Source organism: Heptranchias perlo, chromosome 18, assembly GCF_035084215.1.
Source record: "Heptranchias perlo isolate sHepPer1 chromosome 18, sHepPer1.hap1, whole genome shotgun sequence".
Taxonomy (NCBI): domain Eukaryota; kingdom Metazoa; phylum Chordata; class Chondrichthyes; order Hexanchiformes; family Hexanchidae; genus Heptranchias; species Heptranchias perlo.
Window position 1 is genome coordinate 50,751,689 of NC_090342.1, and position 20,943 is coordinate 50,772,631.

General features: G+C 43.4%; 1 protein-coding gene across 5 annotated transcripts in view; it reads right to left on the reverse strand.

Annotated features, from left to right (window-relative positions):
• The window catches only part of LOC137334860 (DENN domain-containing protein 5B-like), a 246,399-nt gene that overhangs the window by 83,925 nt on the left and 141,531 nt on the right, over positions 1-20,943 (reverse strand). For all 5 annotated transcript variants that reach the window (XM_067999894.1, XM_067999892.1, XM_067999893.1 and 2 more), the window contains one exon: positions 9,430-9,617. In XM_067999894.1, coding sequence (XP_067855995.1) covers positions 9,430-9,617 — 188 coding nt within the window. The remainder of the gene's footprint in view (positions 1-9,429; positions 9,618-20,943) is intronic.

Here is a 20,943-nt window from a genome sequence, read left to right on the forward strand (position 1 = left end):
TGTGCTCCAAAGTTTGATTCCTGGTTCAGTCCAAGTCATTTGCAAATTGGAGCACTAAGGGATCCTGCTCCAGATTACTGTGCTGCACTGGAAGTGTAGCAGCTGAGTGATGCTCCTCCCCTACAGTCAAACAGCCCACATACACTTAGTACCCAGTACCCAGGTTATGCAGTGTGTGAAGGATGGAGGCTCAGGCACGGTATCAGGAGGCTGCTCCCAACTAAGGAGCTGTAGTCCAGCACAAGTCATTGCTTTCAGTAGAGGAGGCTTAGAAAGAGAAAACCACTCAGAGGTACAACGGCACCATATTCAGCCAGCTTCCTCATATTTTGATTCAAGTCAATAATTTGATAGGTAGACGAAGGAAAAGAGGATGACAGAATATGGGAACAGGGTGGGTAAATGTGATTAGGGACTATTTGCTCACATGGAGGGTAAATGCCACCACAGACTGGTTGGGCCGAATGGCCTGTTTTCATGTTGTAACTTCTATGCTAAAATATTCCAATGTAATATCATTTTTTGTGTTATTACAGAGCTTATTGATTTAACACACCGGGCATGACAGGGTAGGGTTGGTTATATGTCCACACAATGAGTTCTGGATATTTGATGGGGAGCTGCGATGATGATGATGATGATGATGATGATGCGTGAAGGCTTGGCACTTTCGCACAGGGAGGAAAATTTGGCACCAATTTTCTGCAGACTAATCTCACATGATTTGGAGCCCGATATGCAGTGGTGTTTTCAACAGCCGATTTAGAGACGAGCTAAGACTGTGAATGGTGCACAAGGAGCTGCCCAAGGCACTAGATTGTCTTTGGATAAGCTTTTTTTTTAAAAACTGATAAGGGAAGCATCTATGCTCCCACAGCACCCCTTCTAATATTGGGGAGCAGGGAGCTACTGGGAACCACAATTGGCCTCAGTTCCCCAAGCTCAACAGGAACGATTCTACAATCACAAAGCTTGGCTTGATACACCAAACAGTTACATGAATAGGAACAGGAATAGGCCATTCAGCCCCTCAAACCTATTCCCCATTCTATTAAATCATCGATGATCTGCACCTCAACTCCATTTTCCCACCTTTGCTCCATATCCCTTGATACCCTTACCTAACAAAAGTCTATCAATCTCAGTCTTGAAAATTTCAACTGGTCCCCAGGATCCACAGCCATTTGGGGGACAGCATTCCAGATTTCCACTACCCTTTGTGTGAAAAAGTTCATCCTTATTTCACTCTCAAATGGCCTAGCTCTAACTTTAAGTTTATGTCCCCTTGTTCTGGATTCCCTTAAGAAATAGTTTCTCTGCGTCTACCCTATCATTTTAAATACCGCCATTAGATCACCCCTTCAATCTTCTAAACTCAAGGGAATACAAGCCTGTCTATGCAACCTGTCCTCGTAATTTAACCCTTTAAGCCTATCATGAGGAAAGATTGAACAGGTTGGGTCTATACTCATTGGAGTTTAGAAGAATGAGAGGAGATCTTATTGAAACATACAAAATTCTGAGGGGACTCGATAGGGTAGATGCTGAGAGGATGTTACCCCTCATGGGGGAATCTAAAACAAGGGGGCATAGTCTCAGAATAAGGGGTTGCCCGTTTAAGACGGAAATGAGGAGAAATTTCTTCTCCCACAAGAGGGTCGTGAATCTTTGGAATTCTTTACCCCAAAAAGCTGTGGAGGCTGAGTCATTGAATACATTCAAGGCTGAGTTAGACAAATTTTTGATCAGCAAGGGAGTCAAAGGATATGGGGAAAAGGCGGGAAAGTGGAGTTGAGGTAAAAATCAGATCAGCCACGATCTCATTGAATGGCGGAGCAGGCTCGAGGGGCCGAATGGCCTACTCCTGCTCTTATCTCTTATGGTCTTATCATTCTGGCGAATCCGGGCCAGACCTCTTCCAAGGCCAATGTATCCTTCCTGAGGTTTGATGCCCGGAACTGAACGCAGTACTTTAAATGCGGTGATGCCAAAGCTCTGTGCAACCGAAGCATAACTTCCTCACTTTTGTATTCTAACCCTCTTGAGATAAAGGCCAACATTCCATTAGTTTTTTGATTACTTTTTCAAAAAAAACCTGTGCATTAGCTTTTAGTAATCTGTGCACATAGACACCAAAATCTCTTTGCTCCTCTACAGTTCCTAGTCTCTCACAATTAGGAAAATATTCCAATTTGTCTTTCTTGGATCCAAACTGATGACCTCACAGTTCCCCACATTGAACTCCATTTGCTACCATTTTGCCCACTCACTTAGTCTATCTATGTTCCTTTGTAACTTCCTGCTCCCATCTACACAATTTTCTGTACCTCCTAACTTAGCGTCACCTGCAATCTTGGAATATACAACTCTCTATTCCTTCATCCAAGTCATTAATATATGTGGTGAAAAGCTGAGGCCTCAGTACAGAACCCTGAGGAACACCACTTGTCACAACCTGCCAATTAGTGAACGTGCCCTTTATCCCTACTGTCTCCGACCTCCCAAACAACTATCGACCCGTCACAAGGTTATCTCCAATTCCGTGCGCTTTCAATGTTGCTAATAATCTGTTTAAGCAAGTGGACTGGCAGCCCCGACTGCAGTACGATTTACAGACACAGAGTCATTGAGGCTGAGTCATCCTTGTTAATTATCGTCCAGCAGGCTCCTTGCTACATCACTGTAACTGGCAACTTCACAAAAGTTTCCAGAATGAGCCAAGCCGTTTTCACTGCAGTCTGTAGGATCAATCCTATTCACGCTTAATTTTCAACATTGCATGTTGCTGCAAATTTAAAATATCGAGCAGTGCTTTCTGCCAGTACACAAGTACAGCACAAGAACCACTGGAGCGAACACTGATGTATGTTACAGTTTAAACTGACAGCACTTTTATCAATATTATTGTTGTATTGTATAAAATGGTTAGCAAGCAAATTGCAGGCAACGGTGTCGCTTTTACATAGGACAAAAACCAGAGGGCATGATGATTAAGTATTTATCTCTTATCAATTCCTATCTCTCTTCTTCTCTCCTGAAAGTGTTAACTCTTGCTGGGTACAGTTTCACAAGTGCCAAGCACATTCTGGTCTCTTGCCCGAATGAAACGTGTGAGCTTAGGTATTAAGTGCTGGCAGGTTAATCGACCGTGGGGAGAATCGTAGCCAAGCCCGATCCTGTGCTCACTTGTAGTCCACACACAGGAACTTCCAGCAGGAGTCTCTGGGTAACAATCAGGACCTGGCTGATTGCTTCCTCCTGAGGAGGCAACAAGGCCAACTGCAGCATTCTACAAGTATGTAAAAAGAAAAAGATTAGTGAAGACAAACGTAGGTCCCTTACAGTCAGAAACGGGAGAATTTATAATGGGCAACAGGGAAATGGCAGAGCAATTAAACAAATACTTTGGTTCTGTCTTCACGGAAGAGGACACAGAAATGCTAGGGGACCAAGGGACTAGTGAGAAGGAGGAATTAAAGGAAATTGGTATTAGTAAAAAAAAAAGTGCTCGAGAAATTAATGGGACTGAAAGCAGATAAATCCCCAGGACCTGATAATCTGCATCCCAGAGTATTAAAAGAGGTAGCCATGGAAATAGTGGATGCATTAGTTGTCATCTTCCAAAATTCTATACATTATGGAACAGTTCCTGCAGATTGGAGGGTGGCAAATGTAACCCCACTATTTAAAAACGGAGGGAGAGAAAACAGGGAACGACAGACCGGTTAGCCTAACATCAGTAGTACGGAAAATGCTAGAGTCTATAATAAAGGAAGTGATAACAGGACACTTAGAAAATATCAATGGGATTAGACAAAGTCAACATGGATTTATGAAAGGGAAATCATGTTTGACAAACCTACTGGAGTTTTTTGAGGATGTAACTGGTAGAATAGATAAGGGAGAACCAGTGGATGTGGTTTATTTGGATTTTCAGAAGGCCTTTGATAAAGTCCCACATAAGAGGTTAGTGTGCAAAATTAAAGTACATGGGATTAGTGGTAATAGACTGGCATGGATTGAAAATTGGTTAACAGACAGGAAACAGAGAATAGGAATAAATATTTCTTTTTGGGGGTGGCAGGCAATGACTAGTGGGGTACCACAGGGATCGGTGCTTGGGCTCCAGCTATTCACAATATATATCAATGATTTGGATGAGGGAACCAAATGTAACATTTCCAAGTTTGCTGACGACACAAAACTAGGTGGGATTGTGAGTTGTGAGGAGGATGCAAAGAGGCTTCAAGGAGATTTAGGCAATTTGAGTGAGTGGGCAAATACATGGCAGATGCATTATAACGTGGATAAATGTGAAGTTTTGCACTTCAGAAGGAAACACAGAAAGGCAGAGTATTATTTAAACGGTGATAGATTGGGGAATGTTGATGTACAAAGGAACCTGGGTGTCCTTGTACACCAGTCACTGAAAGCAAACATGCAGGTGCAGCAAGCAGTTAGGAAGGCAAATGGTATGTTGGCCTTCATTGCAAGAGCATTTGAGTACAGGAGCAAGGATGTCTTACTGCAGTTATACAGGGCCTTGGTGAGACCACACCTGGAGTATTGTGTGCAGTTTTGGTCTCCTTACCTAACAAAGGATATACTTGCCACAGAGGGAATGGAGTGAAGGTTCACCAGACTGATTCCTGGGATGGCAGGACTGTCGTATGAGGAGAGATTGGTCTGTATTCACTCGAGTTTAGAAGAATGAGGGGATCCCATTGAAACATATAAAATTCTGACAGGGCTAGACATACTGGATGCAGGGAGGACGTTTCCCCTGTCTGGGGGGTCCAGAACGAGGGGTCACAATCTCAGGATATGAGATAGGACATTTAGGACTGAGATGAGGAGAAATTTCTTCACTCAGAGGGAGGTGAACCTGTGGAATTCTCTACCACATAAGCCTGTGGAGGCCAAGTCACTGAATATATTTAAGAAGGAGCTAGATAGATTTCTAGACACAAAAGGCATCAAGGGGTATGGGGAGAGAGCAGGAATATTGTATTGAGATAGAGGATCAGCCATGATTATATTGAATGGCGGAGCAGGCTCGAAGGGCCGAATGGCCTACTCCTGCTCCTATTTTCTATGTTTCTATGTAAGCATCCCAACCTCCACCCTGGCTGACATCAGCTAACCCAACGCAGACTGGGAGCTGGTTCCACATCCTCCAGGTCTTGTGGGGCTCAGCTAATTACTGGTCAAACTCACTAATGGTTGAGGGGAGGGGTGTGAGGAGAGGGGGCTTATTGTCAAGTTTCCTATTAAAATTCCAGTTATCCAACAGTGGTGCAAGGAAAAGAAGGAAAGACTTGCATTTATATAACACCCTTCGCAACCTCAGGACGTCCCAAACAGCTTTACAGCCAATGAAGTACTTTTGAAGTGTCGTCACTGTTGTAATGTAAGATATGCAGCAGCCAATTTGCGCACAGCAAGATCCCACAAACAGCAATATGATAATGACCAGATTATCTGTTTTTTAGTAATGTTGGTTGAGGAATAAACATTGGCCAGGACATCAGGAGAAGTCCCCTGCTCTTTTTTGAATAGTGTTGTGAGATTTTTTACGTCCACCTGAGAGGGCACTTGGTTTAACCTCTCATCCGAAAGACAGCATCTCCGACAGTGCAGCACTCCCTCAGTACTGTACTGGAGTGTCAGCTTAGATTTTGTGCTGAAGTGATAGAGCTCAAACCCACAACCTTCTGCCTCAGAGGAGAGTGTCCTGCCACTGAGCCACAACTGACACCATATTGGATTTTTACACAATTAATAACAAGCGATCGAGATTATCTCTCTGTCGGTTGTCGGCTGTGAATTATCAGCTGATAGATTTCTGGGAATGTAACTATCTCAAGTCCCACTGTTCAGTCCCAGCCGCTCATCCAATTTAAGACATCTCATTGTCTGCTTAACTCTGCTAACTCATCTCTAGCCAATGGATCTGTGCAGTGGCCTATCTTATATTTGCTTTGAGGGAGTTGAAGGGTGACACTCTTATTGGTTCTTTCAGAGACACGAGTTCAAAAGTCATTTTCATTTGGAGTCGACACGCATATTCTGAAAAATGATTAAATTGGCTGGGTTGAGGCCGTATTCTGTATGTCTGTATTCCAATGAAACAATCATCCAACAATTGTAATGTGCTCAAAACAATCAGTAAGGTTCAAACTGTGCAACAAGTAATCATTTGCTTTTTTTAATCTCTCACAGACCAGAGGACAAAATTTCCAGTGAAGGGCTGGGAGAAGTTAGCCCACTCACTGCCTGCAGGGAACTATAGTGTATCTCAGCTCACATTTTATCATGTGTTTTTCTCATTCCCTGTCTGGATTCATTTCAACCTTTTCATTCTCTTCAGTTCCACTTTTCTAGATATAAATTTATGATAGTGCAATGGTTATGTTATTGGACTAGTAGTCCAGAGGCCTGAACTAATAATCCAGAGATTGCAAGTTCAAATCCCTCCACGGCTGTTTAGAGAATTTGAATTGTAAACAATTTTACAACACCAAGTTATAGTCCAGCAATTTTATTTTAAATTCACAAGCTTTCGGAGGCTTCCCCCTTCGTCAGGTGAACGATGTCCTGACGAAGGGGGAAGCCTCCGAAAGCTTGTGAATTTAAAATAAAATTGCTGGACTATAACTTGGTGTTGTAAAATTGTTTACAATTACTTTTTGAAGTGTAGCCACTGTTGCTGTGTAGACCAGTGGTTTTCAAAGTACAGGTCGCGACCCAATACTGGGATGCAGAACATTAATCACTGGGTCATTTCCCCGCGAGGCCGAGTCCCCCGCCTGCCATGATTGCTCTGCCTCTGTCCCGCATCAAGCTCATCATGAAGAGCTGCCCCAATGTGTCAAGCATCATGAACAACAGGCAGACCCACCTGTCACATTAAATAAGTGAAACTCAACCTGGTCTTTTTTTAATCTGTATTTAAAATGTTTTTCAAGTAACATCAATGTCTAATTTTAGTTATTACTTGGTGAAGTGGTTAAAGCCAACATGTATTTAATGTGATTTTATGAAGACTCTAATCAGAAGATATTATTGTTTTGGGTCCCTGTGGTAAGTGTTTTTCTTCCACTGGATCACGAAAAAAAAAGTTTGAAAAACACTGGTACAGACACGTATGACAGCTAATTTACACACAGCAAATGAGACAAATGACCAGGTCATTTGTATTTGGTGATGTTGAGGGAGGAATGTTGGCCAAGGCACTAGCAGAACTCCCCTGCTCTTCTTCAAGTAGTGCCGCAGGATCTTTGACATTCATCTGAGGTGTCAGGCAAGGCTTCGATTTAACATCGTATCTGAAAGACAGCACCTCCGACAGTGCAGTGATCCACAGCATTGGGAGCCTCATTATATCCCAGAACCACAGGTTGTTGGGTAATGTAAATTCAACTAAAGGGTTACAGGAGTAAAACTCCAGGAAAACAGCACAAGTGACGCTACTTGAAATACTTCCCACGTCAGCTCCCAAAATAGTCAATTAGATGTGTAAACCCGCTAAATAATCATCGACAAACCCGAGAATTTTGACGAGTGGCACGGAGCAGCTTATTATCACTTGAATTAAGCCGTTAACATGTTACGCTCTGATGCCGATTTTCAGTGCAGTTTAGATTTAACAAATGTGTCACCTACCACCTAAATATTCAACAGCAGAAAGACAGATCATGTGTGGAAAAGCCAGCTGGTAGGTACAATGGAAGAGTGATGTTCTTCCAAGCACAAGACCCAACTTCCACGATCAGTCTTTGAACTCAGCTACCTTCATCAAGTTTGCGCAATTTGTCAAGACGGGAGGCTTAATGAGGTACTCCACCAAACTGAAGCTTTGACCACATCAATCCCTCTGATAGGAACAGGAGAACGTCATTCAGTCCCTGAGCCTGTTCCACCATTCAATTAGATCATGGCTGATCTGTACCTCAACTCCATTTACCCGCCTTTGATCCATATCTCTTACCTGAATAAAATCTATCGATCTTGAAAACTTCAATTGATCCACAGCTTTTTGAGAGAGTTTTCCGGGTTTCCACTAACTTTTGTGTGAGGAAGTGCTTCCTGATTTCATTCCTAAATGGCCTGACTCTAAATTTAAGATAATGCCCCCTTGTTCTGGTCTCCCCCACCAGAGGAAATTGTTTCTCTACTCTACTGAATTCCTTTATCATTTTAAAGACCTCGATCAGATCACCCCTCATCCTTTTAAACTCAAAGGAATACAAGCCTAGTTTATGCAAGCTGTCCTCACAATTTATCCTTTTAAGCCCTGGTATCATTCTGGTGAATCTGCACTGCACCTCCTTCAAGGCCAATATATCCTTCTGGACGTCCAGAATTGAAAGCAGTGCTCCAGATGGAGTCTGACCAAGGCTCTGTACAACAGAAGCATAACTTCCTCACTTTTGTATTCTAAATACCCTCTCCTTTCTCTTGAGATGGGCCTCATTGCTCACACTGAGAGGCAAGCAGTCTTTCCACAGACAGGAGGAAGAAAATGTCAGCTGAAAGTAGCAGTTCAGCCCACTCTCATGCATCTCTCTGATCGTAAACTGGTGCAGCTCAGTCAGTCTCAGTGCCAGAAGGTCTAGGGTGCAAAGTGGACGAGGTTGACTTGTCTTTCCGAGGTGGCAGGTCTCGGGACGTGGGGAGAAAATAAGAGGCTACATGGACCGAGCAGTGCTTACCACAAGTTCTGGAGTGCCCGCTGGCTGTCCAGCAGAGAAATGGGAATCAGCAGCACTCAACTAGGGTTTCCTACCCAATGGATCCTGATCTCTGCAAGTAGCCTCCCCATCTCTCCGTGGCTTGTTACAGAGTGGAATTGAGAGAGGCTAGGAGCAGGCTGGCAGCCTACCCTCTTTGCTGTGGATGATGTGTGGAGATTGAGAATGTTTTGCTGTGAACGAGGGGTTCTTGACAGTTATGGTCTTCTGGTTATAACTGTAAAGGGTGAAAGAGGGAATCTTTCCCCCTTTGACTGGTTATTGTTCTAACACTGTACAGGAAACCAACCCTCGACAAATGCCTGAAGAAAACTTAAATTTGCCTTCCAGCTGCGTGCAGCAGCTGCTTGGAAGATGAGACAGATGTGTTGATCAATGACTGATGATCAGCTTAGAAGTGCACAGATGTCAAGCAGTAAACAGACTGGAGCTAACAGCATATGGTCATAAGTTAGGTTCAGATCAAGAAGGGTCTTTATTAACTCTACCCGCTTCTCATTACTGCTTCCTGCTGTGTTTTTTGTTCTAATGGATTCAATGTCCTAGTCTCAATCACCCTTCCCGACTACCCGTTGATTACCCTCCTTGCAGCGATAAGTCGTGTGCGTTTGCCCCAATGTTTGATGCACTAATCTGCTTGTGGGGTGAAGGCACTGTATTAAACTCTTGTTCTTACCTCCTGTGGAAGTTCCAACTTGGACCGGTCATTGGGCTCCTTGGACTGCAAGCCCATCAAGTACGGAACTGGAGCGTCGAGAAAGTGCAGCAGGGAGGCCGGCAGAATGGGAACATAGACGTGCTGCCACTGGAAGGGGAAGAGGAGGGTTGTGATTCCTTCAGCCACTGTCATTAGCCGCTGGTAATCTGAAAGCAGACAGTTAATTGCAGTCAAGTGCTTATTCTTTCGGTGGAAAGGATTCAAAAACATCCATATTAAGTTCAAGATGTTACCTTATCAAATATTTAGAGTCTTCACTTTTCAACAGTCTGTGTCAACATATCAGTATCTAATAATACCTGACAGAGGTCTTCATAATTTTGAAGGGGTTTGATATGGTAGATGTAGAGAAGATGTTTCCACTTGTGGGGAGACCAAAACTAGGGGCCATAAATATAAGATTGTCACTAATAAATCCAATAGGGAATTCAGGAGCAACTTCTTTATCCACAGTGTAGTTAGAATGTGGAACTCGCTACCACAAGGAGTAGTTGAAGCAAATTTAAGGGGAAGCTAGATAAGTACATGAGGGAGAAAGCAATAGAAGGATATGCTGATATGGTTAGATGAAGTCGGGTAGGAGAAGACTCGTGTGGAGCATAAAAATCGGCATAGACCAGTTGGGCCGAATGGCCTATTTCTGTGCTGTAAATTCTATGTAGTTCTATGTGGAGCCACTTCAGAGCATAGCACTTTAGCCTAGATAACAACAGTCACTGTACTCCAAAAAGTAATGATGCTCTTTTAAGGTGTTTTGCCAACGTAATAAGGGTGCTGATAGGCAAAGCCACTGGTTTTCTGTTTTCATAGATAGAATTGTGGTATATGGTTACCATAAACACCTGTAAAAATTCCGTAACTCCATGTAAAAAATAACAGCATTTGGCTTTATTCAGTGAGCCTTATTATAGGTTATTACATTTTCCAGAAGATAAGTCAGTCATGAATAAAACAGATTAACAGTTACAATGAAGGTATCTTGCATGACTTGCAAAATATTTCACAATTAGTAGTGTCATCAGTCTCATTTAACACGTTGGTACCAAAACAGCACCGGGAATAACAACTACTATAATATCGGGCAAATAATCTCGTCACATTTTGGGAGTTTTTAGACTATATTTTCTGCAGGAAAGATCTTGCTATAATCCATATTAAAAAGTTGCATCTAAGTTAAATTCAGCTGTCAAGGTTTTAAAACTACCACAGGAGCCAGAGGATTGGTGGGGAAGAGCAATGTGTCTTAAAGGTAGATGGTCCAGTTGATAGAATGTTGGATCGTCATGTCCAGATGGTCCCATTCATTTTCAGAACAGCAGGAGATGGTGACCAGGGACCCACACCTGGAGTGGTAGCCCTACCGGCCAGTCCCTGGGCAGAGGGAGGGTCAGAGATCAACTGCTAATTTCCAGTCCAGGAAGAAGGGGGAGGTGGTCAGCCGGGATATCTGCTAAAATACAGGGCGAGGCAGTTTATTGTGGTGACCAACGTAAACTGGTTTAATTGCTAGGACAACAACTTGCATTTATAGAGCACCATTAACGCAGAAAACCCAAGGCGCTTCACAGAGGCCCAAGACAAAAATGGATGCCATGCCAAAGGAGGAGATATTGGGAGGAGTGACCAAAAGCTTTGTCAAAGTGGTGGATTTTAAGGATGGTCTTTTTAAAAATTCATTCATTCATGGGATGTGGGCATCGCTGGCGAGGCCAGCATTTATTGCCCATCTCTAATTGCCCTTGAAAAGATGGTGGTGAGCTGCCTTCTTGAACTGCTGCAGTCCGTGTGGTGAAGGTTCTCCCATAGTGCTGTTAGGTAGGGAGTTCCAGGATTTTGACCCAGCGACGATGAAGGAACGGCGATATATTTCCAAATCAGGATGGTGTGTGACTTGGAGGGGAACGTGCAGGCCGGGTTGTTCCCATGCACCTGCTGCCCTTGTCCTTCTAGGTGGTAGAGGTCGCGGGTTTGGGAGGTGCTGTCGAAGAAGCCTTGGAGAGTTGCTGCAGTGCATCTTGTAGATGGTACACATTGCAGCCACTGTGCGCCGGTGATGGAGGGAGTGAATGTTTAAGGTGGTGGATGGAGTGCCAATCAAGCAGGCTGCTTTGTCCTGGATGGCGTTGAGCTTCTTGAGTGTTGTTGGAGCCGCACTCATCCAAGCAAGTGGAGAGTATTCCATCACACTCCTGACTTGTGCCTTGTAGATGGCGGAAAGGTTTTGGGGAGTCGGGAGGTGAGTCACTCGCCGCAGAATACCCAGCTTCTGACCTGCTCTCGTAGCCACAGTATTTACGTGGCTGGTCCAGTTAAGTTTATGGTCAATGGTGGCCCCCAGGATTTTGATGGTGGGGGATTTGGCGATGGTAATGCTGTTGAATGTCAAGGGGAGGTGGTTAGACTCTCTCTTGTTGGAAATGGTCATTGCCTGGCACTTGTCTGGCGCGAATGTTACTTGCCACTTATTAGCCCAATCCTCGATGTTGTCCAGGTCTTGCTGCATGCGGGCACGGACTGTTTCATTATCTGAGGGGTTGCGAATGGAACTGAACACTGTGTAATCAACAGCAAACATCCCTACTTCTGACCTCATGATGGAGGGAAGGTCATTGATGAAGCAGCTGGAGATGGTTGGGCCTAGGACACTGCCCTGAGGAACTCCTGCAGCGATGCCCTGGGGCTAAAGGAGGAGAGGATGTGGAGGGGCTTAGGGAGAGACTGCTGGGACAATGGGAGAGGAGCTTGTAAGAGGCCACAGACTGAAAGTGAGTGAATTTAGCCCACTCACCAGAACATGGCTGCATGAGTTGTTATTTTCCACATTCACGAGGAGGGGTTTGAAGTTTTGGTTATCTGTAAAAAAAGCAGCTCAATGCTATCTGGCCTCATCTCACTATAGTGTTATCAGGCTGCAATCCTGTGCCTGCATTAATAATGAGTTCAAAACACAGAGTCAAAACCCTTGGAGGTTTATTAAAGGGGAAAGGAACCAACATACTCACGGTCAACAACGAGATTACACCCCTCCATGGCCTCACCCCTCCCTATCTCTGTAACCTCCTCTAGCCCTACAACCATACGCTCCTCCAATTCTGGCCTTTTGCGCATCCCCAATTTTCATCACACCACCATTGGCGGCCATAGTAGAAGAACAGCTGTTACCGTCAGTTGAGCTCATCTTACTTCCTCCGATTTCTTCCCACTTATGGTTACGATCTCACCTCTTTTATATTGTTTCTGGGCTGCACCAATCCATAGGCCTCTGCATTCCATAACCCTTTTACCCACTTTCAGTACCAGTCCATAGGAATGTGTATCAAGATGTTCCAGGCTACCTAAACTTGTCCCTATTCTGATGTCTTATGGTCTTGAGTTGCACAGAAAAGATTGGTGTTTAGGGTTAGCAAGGTTGTGGGCACGTGTAGAAAACACGATAACCAGTTCAGATCGCAAGAGAATTCTCTTGTTATGCTCCCTTGGTATCGCTAGCATTTGATCATGTATCGGGCAGTTCAGGCGCACTCCTGAACGTAAGATGTATGGAACCACTTACAGGAGTGACCACCGCCGCCGAACCTAAGGCAACCACGGAATCTGTAATATTTTTAATTCACCACCTCAAATTACTCGCACCACCACCATCCCCAGTGACAGGGCTGTATGTTAACAGTTGATTTTATAATTACTTCATACATGTCCTAGGATATTTTTAATCAAAATGATCTTATTTCTGTAATTTGGGGCAGGTTGATCCGCTATAAATGACAAGCAATACAACTTGCCTGAGATGTTGATCATTATCAACAACAACTTGCATTTATATAGTGCTTTAATGTAGTTAAACATCCCCATGTGTTTCACAGGAGCGTTATTAATCAAAATTTGACACAAAATTTAAACAAAATTATCAGGAAAGAATACAGAGAGTCAATAAATCCAGGCTTCAGCGCTGCTCAAGACCAGCGTATTTTCATCAGTCCTACTCAAACCAGCTCCCTTTTGATTCTGACAGTTATTAATTATTGAAGTGTGTTATTGTTTTTTTTCAAGTGTTTGAACGCCATCTGATTATCATCGTCCCAAGCCTCATGAATTATTTCACAATCCCCACTAAGCCTCTTAGAGCTTGGATATAACTATGACTACATGCTACACGTATGTCCATTGCATGGAAGCATGCTTGGTTGCCAAGGAGAATGCCACAGCAGGCTCTGGACTCCCTGTTGCCACGGTGATGAAATCAGGAGGTTGCTTTGCTACATACCTTTAATATCACAAATCAACCCCATACCGCTTTCACCGACTTCTTGTGTTTGATCCAAATGTTCCAATAATTAGATTTCTCTGAATGTCAAATCGTTTATTAAATATTCATATTTTTGAATTTAAAATAGAGATGACGACACTGCTGTACTTCCAGTCAAATCCTCTCTTTCGCCCCCTTCCAAATTCCATCCTATCCTGAAGGCTCTCGCAGGGATACGGTTCTATATAAACACACTGAGTCTTTGCCCACTCTACCATTCTTCGCATCTTAGCCTGGATAGCAGGTGTTGTCAATTGTGGAGGACAACACAATACAGCCCAATTTTTTCATCACTCAATGTCCACACACACACACACTATGATAACTTGATAATGTTCAGTCACAGCAATCCTGGCTGATTTTTCTCTCTCTCTCTCTCTAGCCAGCAAGTGCTGAGGACAACTGCAGCAACTGAACTGTTGCCCTGGCTGAAATCAATCAACTGAGCTCAGGTCACCTTACCCTTGAAGTGGGCAATGACCACATCAATGTCAAGGAACTTGCATTTTTGTAGCCCTTGATCGCATCTCTCAGAAATGTCCCAAAGCTCTCAAGGCTGATTAAATAACATGGTGCGGTTACTGCTGTTCTGTGGATAAACACGGCGGCCATTTTGCAAACATCAAGGCCCTATGGGATGGGATGAATGGCCAGTTCATTTGTTTTTGGTGAATGTTGGTTGAGAGGGGAATGTTGGCCAGGACACCAGAGAATGTTGTAGAGATGGCCAACAAGCCAGCCTCCCCTTCGCCCCAAAAACACACAAAGCAGTGTGATTGTACCAAAATATCTGGTGATTGAAACATAATGTTATCCAAGGACCTCTGTATGGCTAAGTCAACATTAATGGAATTGCAACAGATGCCTGTCAATAAAAGACTCCAATCAGTCCTTACAAACAATGCGGGGATTATATACATCAACAACAACTTGGATTTATATAATATCTTTAACGTAGTAAAAGGTCCCAAGGCATCAGTTTAGGGATCAGATATCCTCGGATAACATTGTGGTTTAGCAGTCCGAGTTTGATTTCTCCAATCCAAGCCATTTATACACAATATCATTGTAAATGATTGTTGCACAGATCAGTAAACATTCTTCATTTTGTACTGACCAGCATGAACTGTACTGACTTTCAGAACCTTCCTTTACACATTACACTTCTCCTGTCACACAGATATAAACCTCACCATTCTCGCACTCCTTGATCACTGTCCAACACATCGGGCTTGAAGTATGTGCATGAGGACAGGACTTGGTTGGTTGTGATGTTCTTCACAGTCGAATAGTTTGCCGACATAATCCGTCGGTATATAACATAACATCGCTTGTCTCCTCCCCGCCTCAGCTCATCTGCTGCTGAAACCCTCATCGATGGCCGGCCTCCCATCTTCCACCCTACATAAACTTGAGCTCATTCAAAACTCTGCTGCCCGTATCCTAGCTTGCAACAAGTCCCATTCACCCATCACCCCTGTGCACGCTGACCTACATTGGCTCCTGGTCCGGGAACACCTCGATTTTAAAATTCTCATCCTTGTTTTCAAATCCCTCCATGGCCTGGCTCCTCCCTACCTCTGTAACCTCCTCCAGCCCTACAACCCTCCAAGATCTCTGCGCTCCTCCAATTCTTGCCCCATGCACTTCCCCGATTTTAATCGCTCCACCATTGGCGGCCGTGCCTTCAGCGGCCTAGGCTTTAAGCTCTGGAATTCCCTCCCTAAACCTCTCCACCTCGCTCTCCTCTTTTAAGATAATCCTTAAAACCTTTTTGACCAAGCTTTTGGTCACCTGTCCTAATATCTCCTTATGTGGCTCAAATTTGTTTGAAAACACTCCTGTGAAGTGTCTTGGGACGTTAAAGGAGTTATATAAATGCAAGTTATTGTTGTTGCTGTTGTCAAGGCCCACTCAGAAATAATTGGCAATTCACCTAGATTTCTGAATGAAAACAAGGCATTTTTTTTTACCTATATAAGAATATGTATCTTTTTTATTCAAAAATTTGGCTGAGGGAGGAAAGAAAGAAAGAAGGAAAGAAATGTGTTACTCACAACACAACTGTAGGTCATGAGGTGCTTTGAGAGATGTGATACGGTGCTATGTACTTTTCTTTCTGTTAAAGGCCGCTGTTGACTTGCATTACACCACCACTCAGATTCACCAACTTGGTCCGTTTGACTTGGAAACCAAAAAGTGTTGACAGCGTCTTTAAAATTATGAAGGGGTTTGATAGGGTAGACGTAAGGAAGATGTTTCCACTTGTGGGGGAGTCCAAAACTAAGGGTCATAAATTTAAGATAGTCATTAATAAATCCAATAAAGGAATTCAGGAGAAACTTCTTTACCCAGAGAGTGGCGAGAATGTGGAACTTGCTACCACAAGGAGTAGTTGAGGCAAATAGCATAGATGCATTTAAGGGGAAGTACATGAGGGAGAAAGGAATAGAAGGATATGCTGATAGGGTGGGAGGAGTCTCGTGCAGAGCATAAACACCAGCATAGGCCAGTTGGGTCGAATGGCCTGTTTCTTTGCTGTAATTTCGAGGTAATTCTATGATCCCAATCCCAGAGGAGCACCCCTTTCTATACCATTGTGGATTTCTACATTTCCTAAATCACCCATGCTTATTCCCTTTGAGTGGGATTGACGTTAAGAGTTTTACGCCAAGGGCTCAACCCATGGAATTGAGTTGGGACTGCCCAAACACGTTTCACACTGAATCCTTGCACCAGCATGGAGAGAAAAAAAAGAGACTTTCATCACAACAGTCTGGGCTTGATTAGAACGTAGAGCCCAGAGGGGTAAAAATTCCGCTCTAGCATGGGAGCAGAGACACTGATCTTTGTATGTGTCACTCACACAAGGAGCTGAAGAGCTATAACTCGATTAACAATGAATTCCCTTGACAAACATGAGTCGCTCGGAACAGCCCCGGGACATGAAGAAGCACATTATCCTAAATGCCTTAGCCTTCCGCAAACAGCCACAGTGTAGTTGCAGAAAGAGGCAGTTTTAAATATCTGTTCCCCACTGTGAAACCAAAATAAATACAAAGCAGTTCTACAGTCTTAAATTCCCCAAGAACCAATAAGATACTTACCTGTTGCGTTGCCAACCAATGCATGTCATTTCGTTTCTGACAAATATAAAACCTCTCATTGTACCTTGAGTACCAACAACTCAGCCTAGAACACCTGGCGGAGGAGAGGAATGAAACAGAACACCTCCTAAAGCCAACCAACTGTACAGAATATCCTCTAAAGCAGGGAATTATACAAACATACAAAAAATGATAGTTAATAAAGACCTACTGGTCCATTTGGCCTGCCCCACATGGTTGCGAAGCCTTGTACATCACAACACATATACTCTCTACCCCACCCGGATTCATGTAACCTCCTGGGAGAGGTGAAAAACCAGATAAAAACCCAAATAAAAATTTTGGGGGAAAAAATCTGCAAAATTCCTCTTCGATACCCTTAGGCGATTAAAATTGGTCCAGGAGAGAAACAGAACATCGTCTAAAGCAGGGAAACCAGATAGAACATTGTCTAAAAGCAGAGACTCCAGACAGAACGTCCTTAAAAGCAGAGACTCCAGTCAGAACGTCCTTAAAAGCAGAGAATCCAGACAGAACATTATCTAAAACAATGAATCCAGACAGAACGTCCTCAAACATGTTTCTTACAGAACTCCAAAAAACACTTGAGTGAGAAGGTGAAGAGAAAGGGTTTGAAGTACATTGAAAGGAGAACTTGACTCAACTTCAAACCTGTTATGGAGATCATGTGACACTCTTTCCATTTCTGTGTTAAATAATTTCTGCGATATCTAAAATCACGCCGTTTGCTGGAAGTATGAGTAAAGATTGGTGGCAGAGCTAATCTTGGCTATCCTTGTAGTCTTTCCAGGAGTTGGTTACAAAGAAACACAGAGCTCGCCAATGGCCTCATGGGTAAAAATACCACTCGATGCCATGAAGCCAGAAGGTTCCATGGTTTAATTCCTGATCTCTGAGCGAATTACAATTGGCCTCAGCACCCTAGGCTAAGGAGAACAAAAGAAAAACTTTCAGGGTTCCTGCTCCCAACTGCTGTCCAATGACTCCTGCTGGAAAGGAGGATATCAGGGGAGGTTTGAGCTGTGATGCTCTCCAACTAACTTATTAGCTTTTTAAAACCTCTTGTCTTAGCCCCTTTTTAAAAAGTTGTGTTCCCAAACCAACTAATGCAAAGGAAAAATACTGCATGAAAAATATTAGCAACCTTTGTAAAGACAACCAACATTTTTATCCCTATATATGGCCACATAATTGAACGATTCTCTTTAAATTTACGCCTTGTTCCTTGTAAACAGCTTTTTGCTTCCGATTCCTTGTCTCACTGGGCTGATCTCCCAGAATGAGCCCGGCACTCACACACACTATGTAAACAAAGCTGACTTGCAAAATCGGGAGGGCTGAGCGTACTAATATTCAGGCAGGGGCTAATAACACACTGCCCAACAAATACCCAAAGGCTCCCTCAGAAAATCTACCTCGTGGTCTCCAAATGACGGTTTAATCTCTCTCTCTCACACACACACACACACACACACACACGTCACAAATTAAATGCCTAATTTAATGCTCACAATCTCCTGGGGAATAAAAAATCTTACTGCGGCTCTTTAGCACACTGCTGCGCTCTTAAAAAATTTTCATTGGATTTCAAAACAATGTATTTTGCAAGAGCTTCGCACAGCAGCAAAAATAATCAAGCGTAAATAAAACCTGGAGTTCAACATTTGTACCAATGAAACTTGACAGATCACTCATGAAACAAAAGATGATTTGGTACTGATAGCAGCAGGGAACCTGTTTATAGTGCTGAAATTCAATCAAAAAACAAGATTTACGTCACACAAAGAGTGGAGTGGAGTACCAAGTAAAGTTGTGGAGGCAAAACCACTTAAAACACAATTGGATTCTTTCTGGATTGGTGACCTAAGATGGGATATATTTTGTGACCTCTATAACCTATTACCATTTAACCTTGCCACAGGCTTGCAAAAATCTGTTTTCTAATTGGAAAGTTTAGATTTGCATGTTCAGTAAAAGTCAGAACCAGCATTCCAATTGTAAATCATGTACGTCATCTGGCAGGTAACAATATCTGCGTTGGCTTTCAACTCCTGAGGTTGCAGGCAAGCCTCCTGATTGGGAGGCACATTAGCAACATCAGGAGTCAAGAGCCAGCGTTGGTTCTCCGGGTTCCCCTGGACAGATTGGAAGGTTTGTGAGGTATATAACCGGACCTTCTGAATGTGCAAGGAGAAGGCGACTGTGGGAAAGAGTACGCCCCTCATACACCACAGCCGTCTCCTCCAGAAAGGAAGTGCAACAGGACTTTTCCAGGGTTAACCATTTCAAACCACACTGTGTGAGCAGACTTCACAGTGCTGCTATCACACTGGGAGAAACCAAGCAACCACCCCCTAGACAGGACAACTGAGGAATCTCAACATGACATTTAAAAACCTCCTAAATATCCACATATCTCAACAACCTCACTCTAAGCCCAGATGTTCATCTGCATTGCTCTCCATAAAGTCCTCCATTGTTCCTCAAATTCCAACAGTGCTGGCTATTGTATGAATAGAATATCACATGGGAACATTTAAAGAAAGAAGGAAAGAAATTACATTTATATAGATCCTTTCATGATATCAAGATGCCCCAAAGTGCTTTACAGGCAATGAAGTACTTTTCAAGTGTAGTCACTATTGTAATGTAGGAAACACGGCAGCCAGTGAGACAATGACCAGATAATCTGTTTTTAGGTGTTGGTTGTGGGATAAATATTGGCCAGGACACCGGGGAAAACTCCCCTGCTGTTCTTCCAAATAGTGCCGTGGGAGCTTTTATGCCCCCGAGAGGTTTAATGTCTCATCCGAAAGACGGCACCTCCGACAGTGCAGTACTCACTCAATACTGCACTGGAGTGTCAGCCTAGATTTTGAGATCAAGTCCCTGGAGTGGGACTTAAAATCACAACCATTTGACTGAGAGGTGAGAGTGCTACCACTGAGCCAAGGCTGACACTTTGAAGAAGTCATGGCAATTCTGTCAAATCAGTTGAGTTTTAAATCTCCAGCATACATCCTGAAGCAGTACAGTATGGGCACGCCTGAAGGTTGCAGAGTTTCCGGGGTCTGTAACATGTCATGTCTGGTTATCGTATCATAGTGGTTATGTTACTGGACTAGTAATCCAGAGCCTTGAACTAACAATCCATTAGAACATGAGTTCAAATCCCACTATGGCAGTTTGAGAATTTGAAATCAGTTATAAAAAAAATCTGGAAAACTAAAGCTGGTGCCAGTAAAATGACCATGAGCTGTCAGGTTGTCATAAAAACTCCAACTGGTTTTTTAATGTCCTTTAGGGAAGGAAACCTGGAAGAGTCAACCATAAAGAAGAGTCTGTGGGTGTGGGACTGAAGTCACATATGCACCAGACCAGGTAAGGACGGCAGGTTTCTTTCCCTGAAGGACATTAGTGAACCAGTTGGGTTTTTCCACAATCCGACAGCTTCATGGTCACTTTTACTGATACCAGCTTTTTATTTCCAGATTTTTAAAATTGAATTCAAATTCTCAAACTGCCATGGTGGGATTTGAACTCGTGTTCTCTGGATTACTAGTGCAGTAGCATAATCACTACCCTGATGTAAAGCCCGTTAAAGTCTTTGTCATTGAGAGGCCCATTTATTTTCTGAACAAGTCTGAGGTGGGTGAACTTGAGGATCATATGAGATCCACAAATAGCTTTAATAACACCACGACTCGCTCAATCCTCGTGGGTATTACTTATCCACACTCTTGGAATCCGAGAGGTTCCTTTAATCAGTTTTGCTTCTGTTGAATGAAATTTTGCCATAGGCTGTCACCACAAGCGAATTAGCATTTCAGCTCTGCTTACTGCTTTTGCGTGCTGTTGGGTCAGAATGAAAAATAGAGCAGGTTTGTAACATTGAGACACAAAGGCTCAGATCCTCTGATCTGCACTATTGGTTAATGTCAGGTTTTTACATTGGGTTACTGGTGGAGCTAAAACGCTGCATATCAGAAAATCTAGGTCAGCTGGTGCATCTAAAACTGCTGCCACCTCATCCACTTG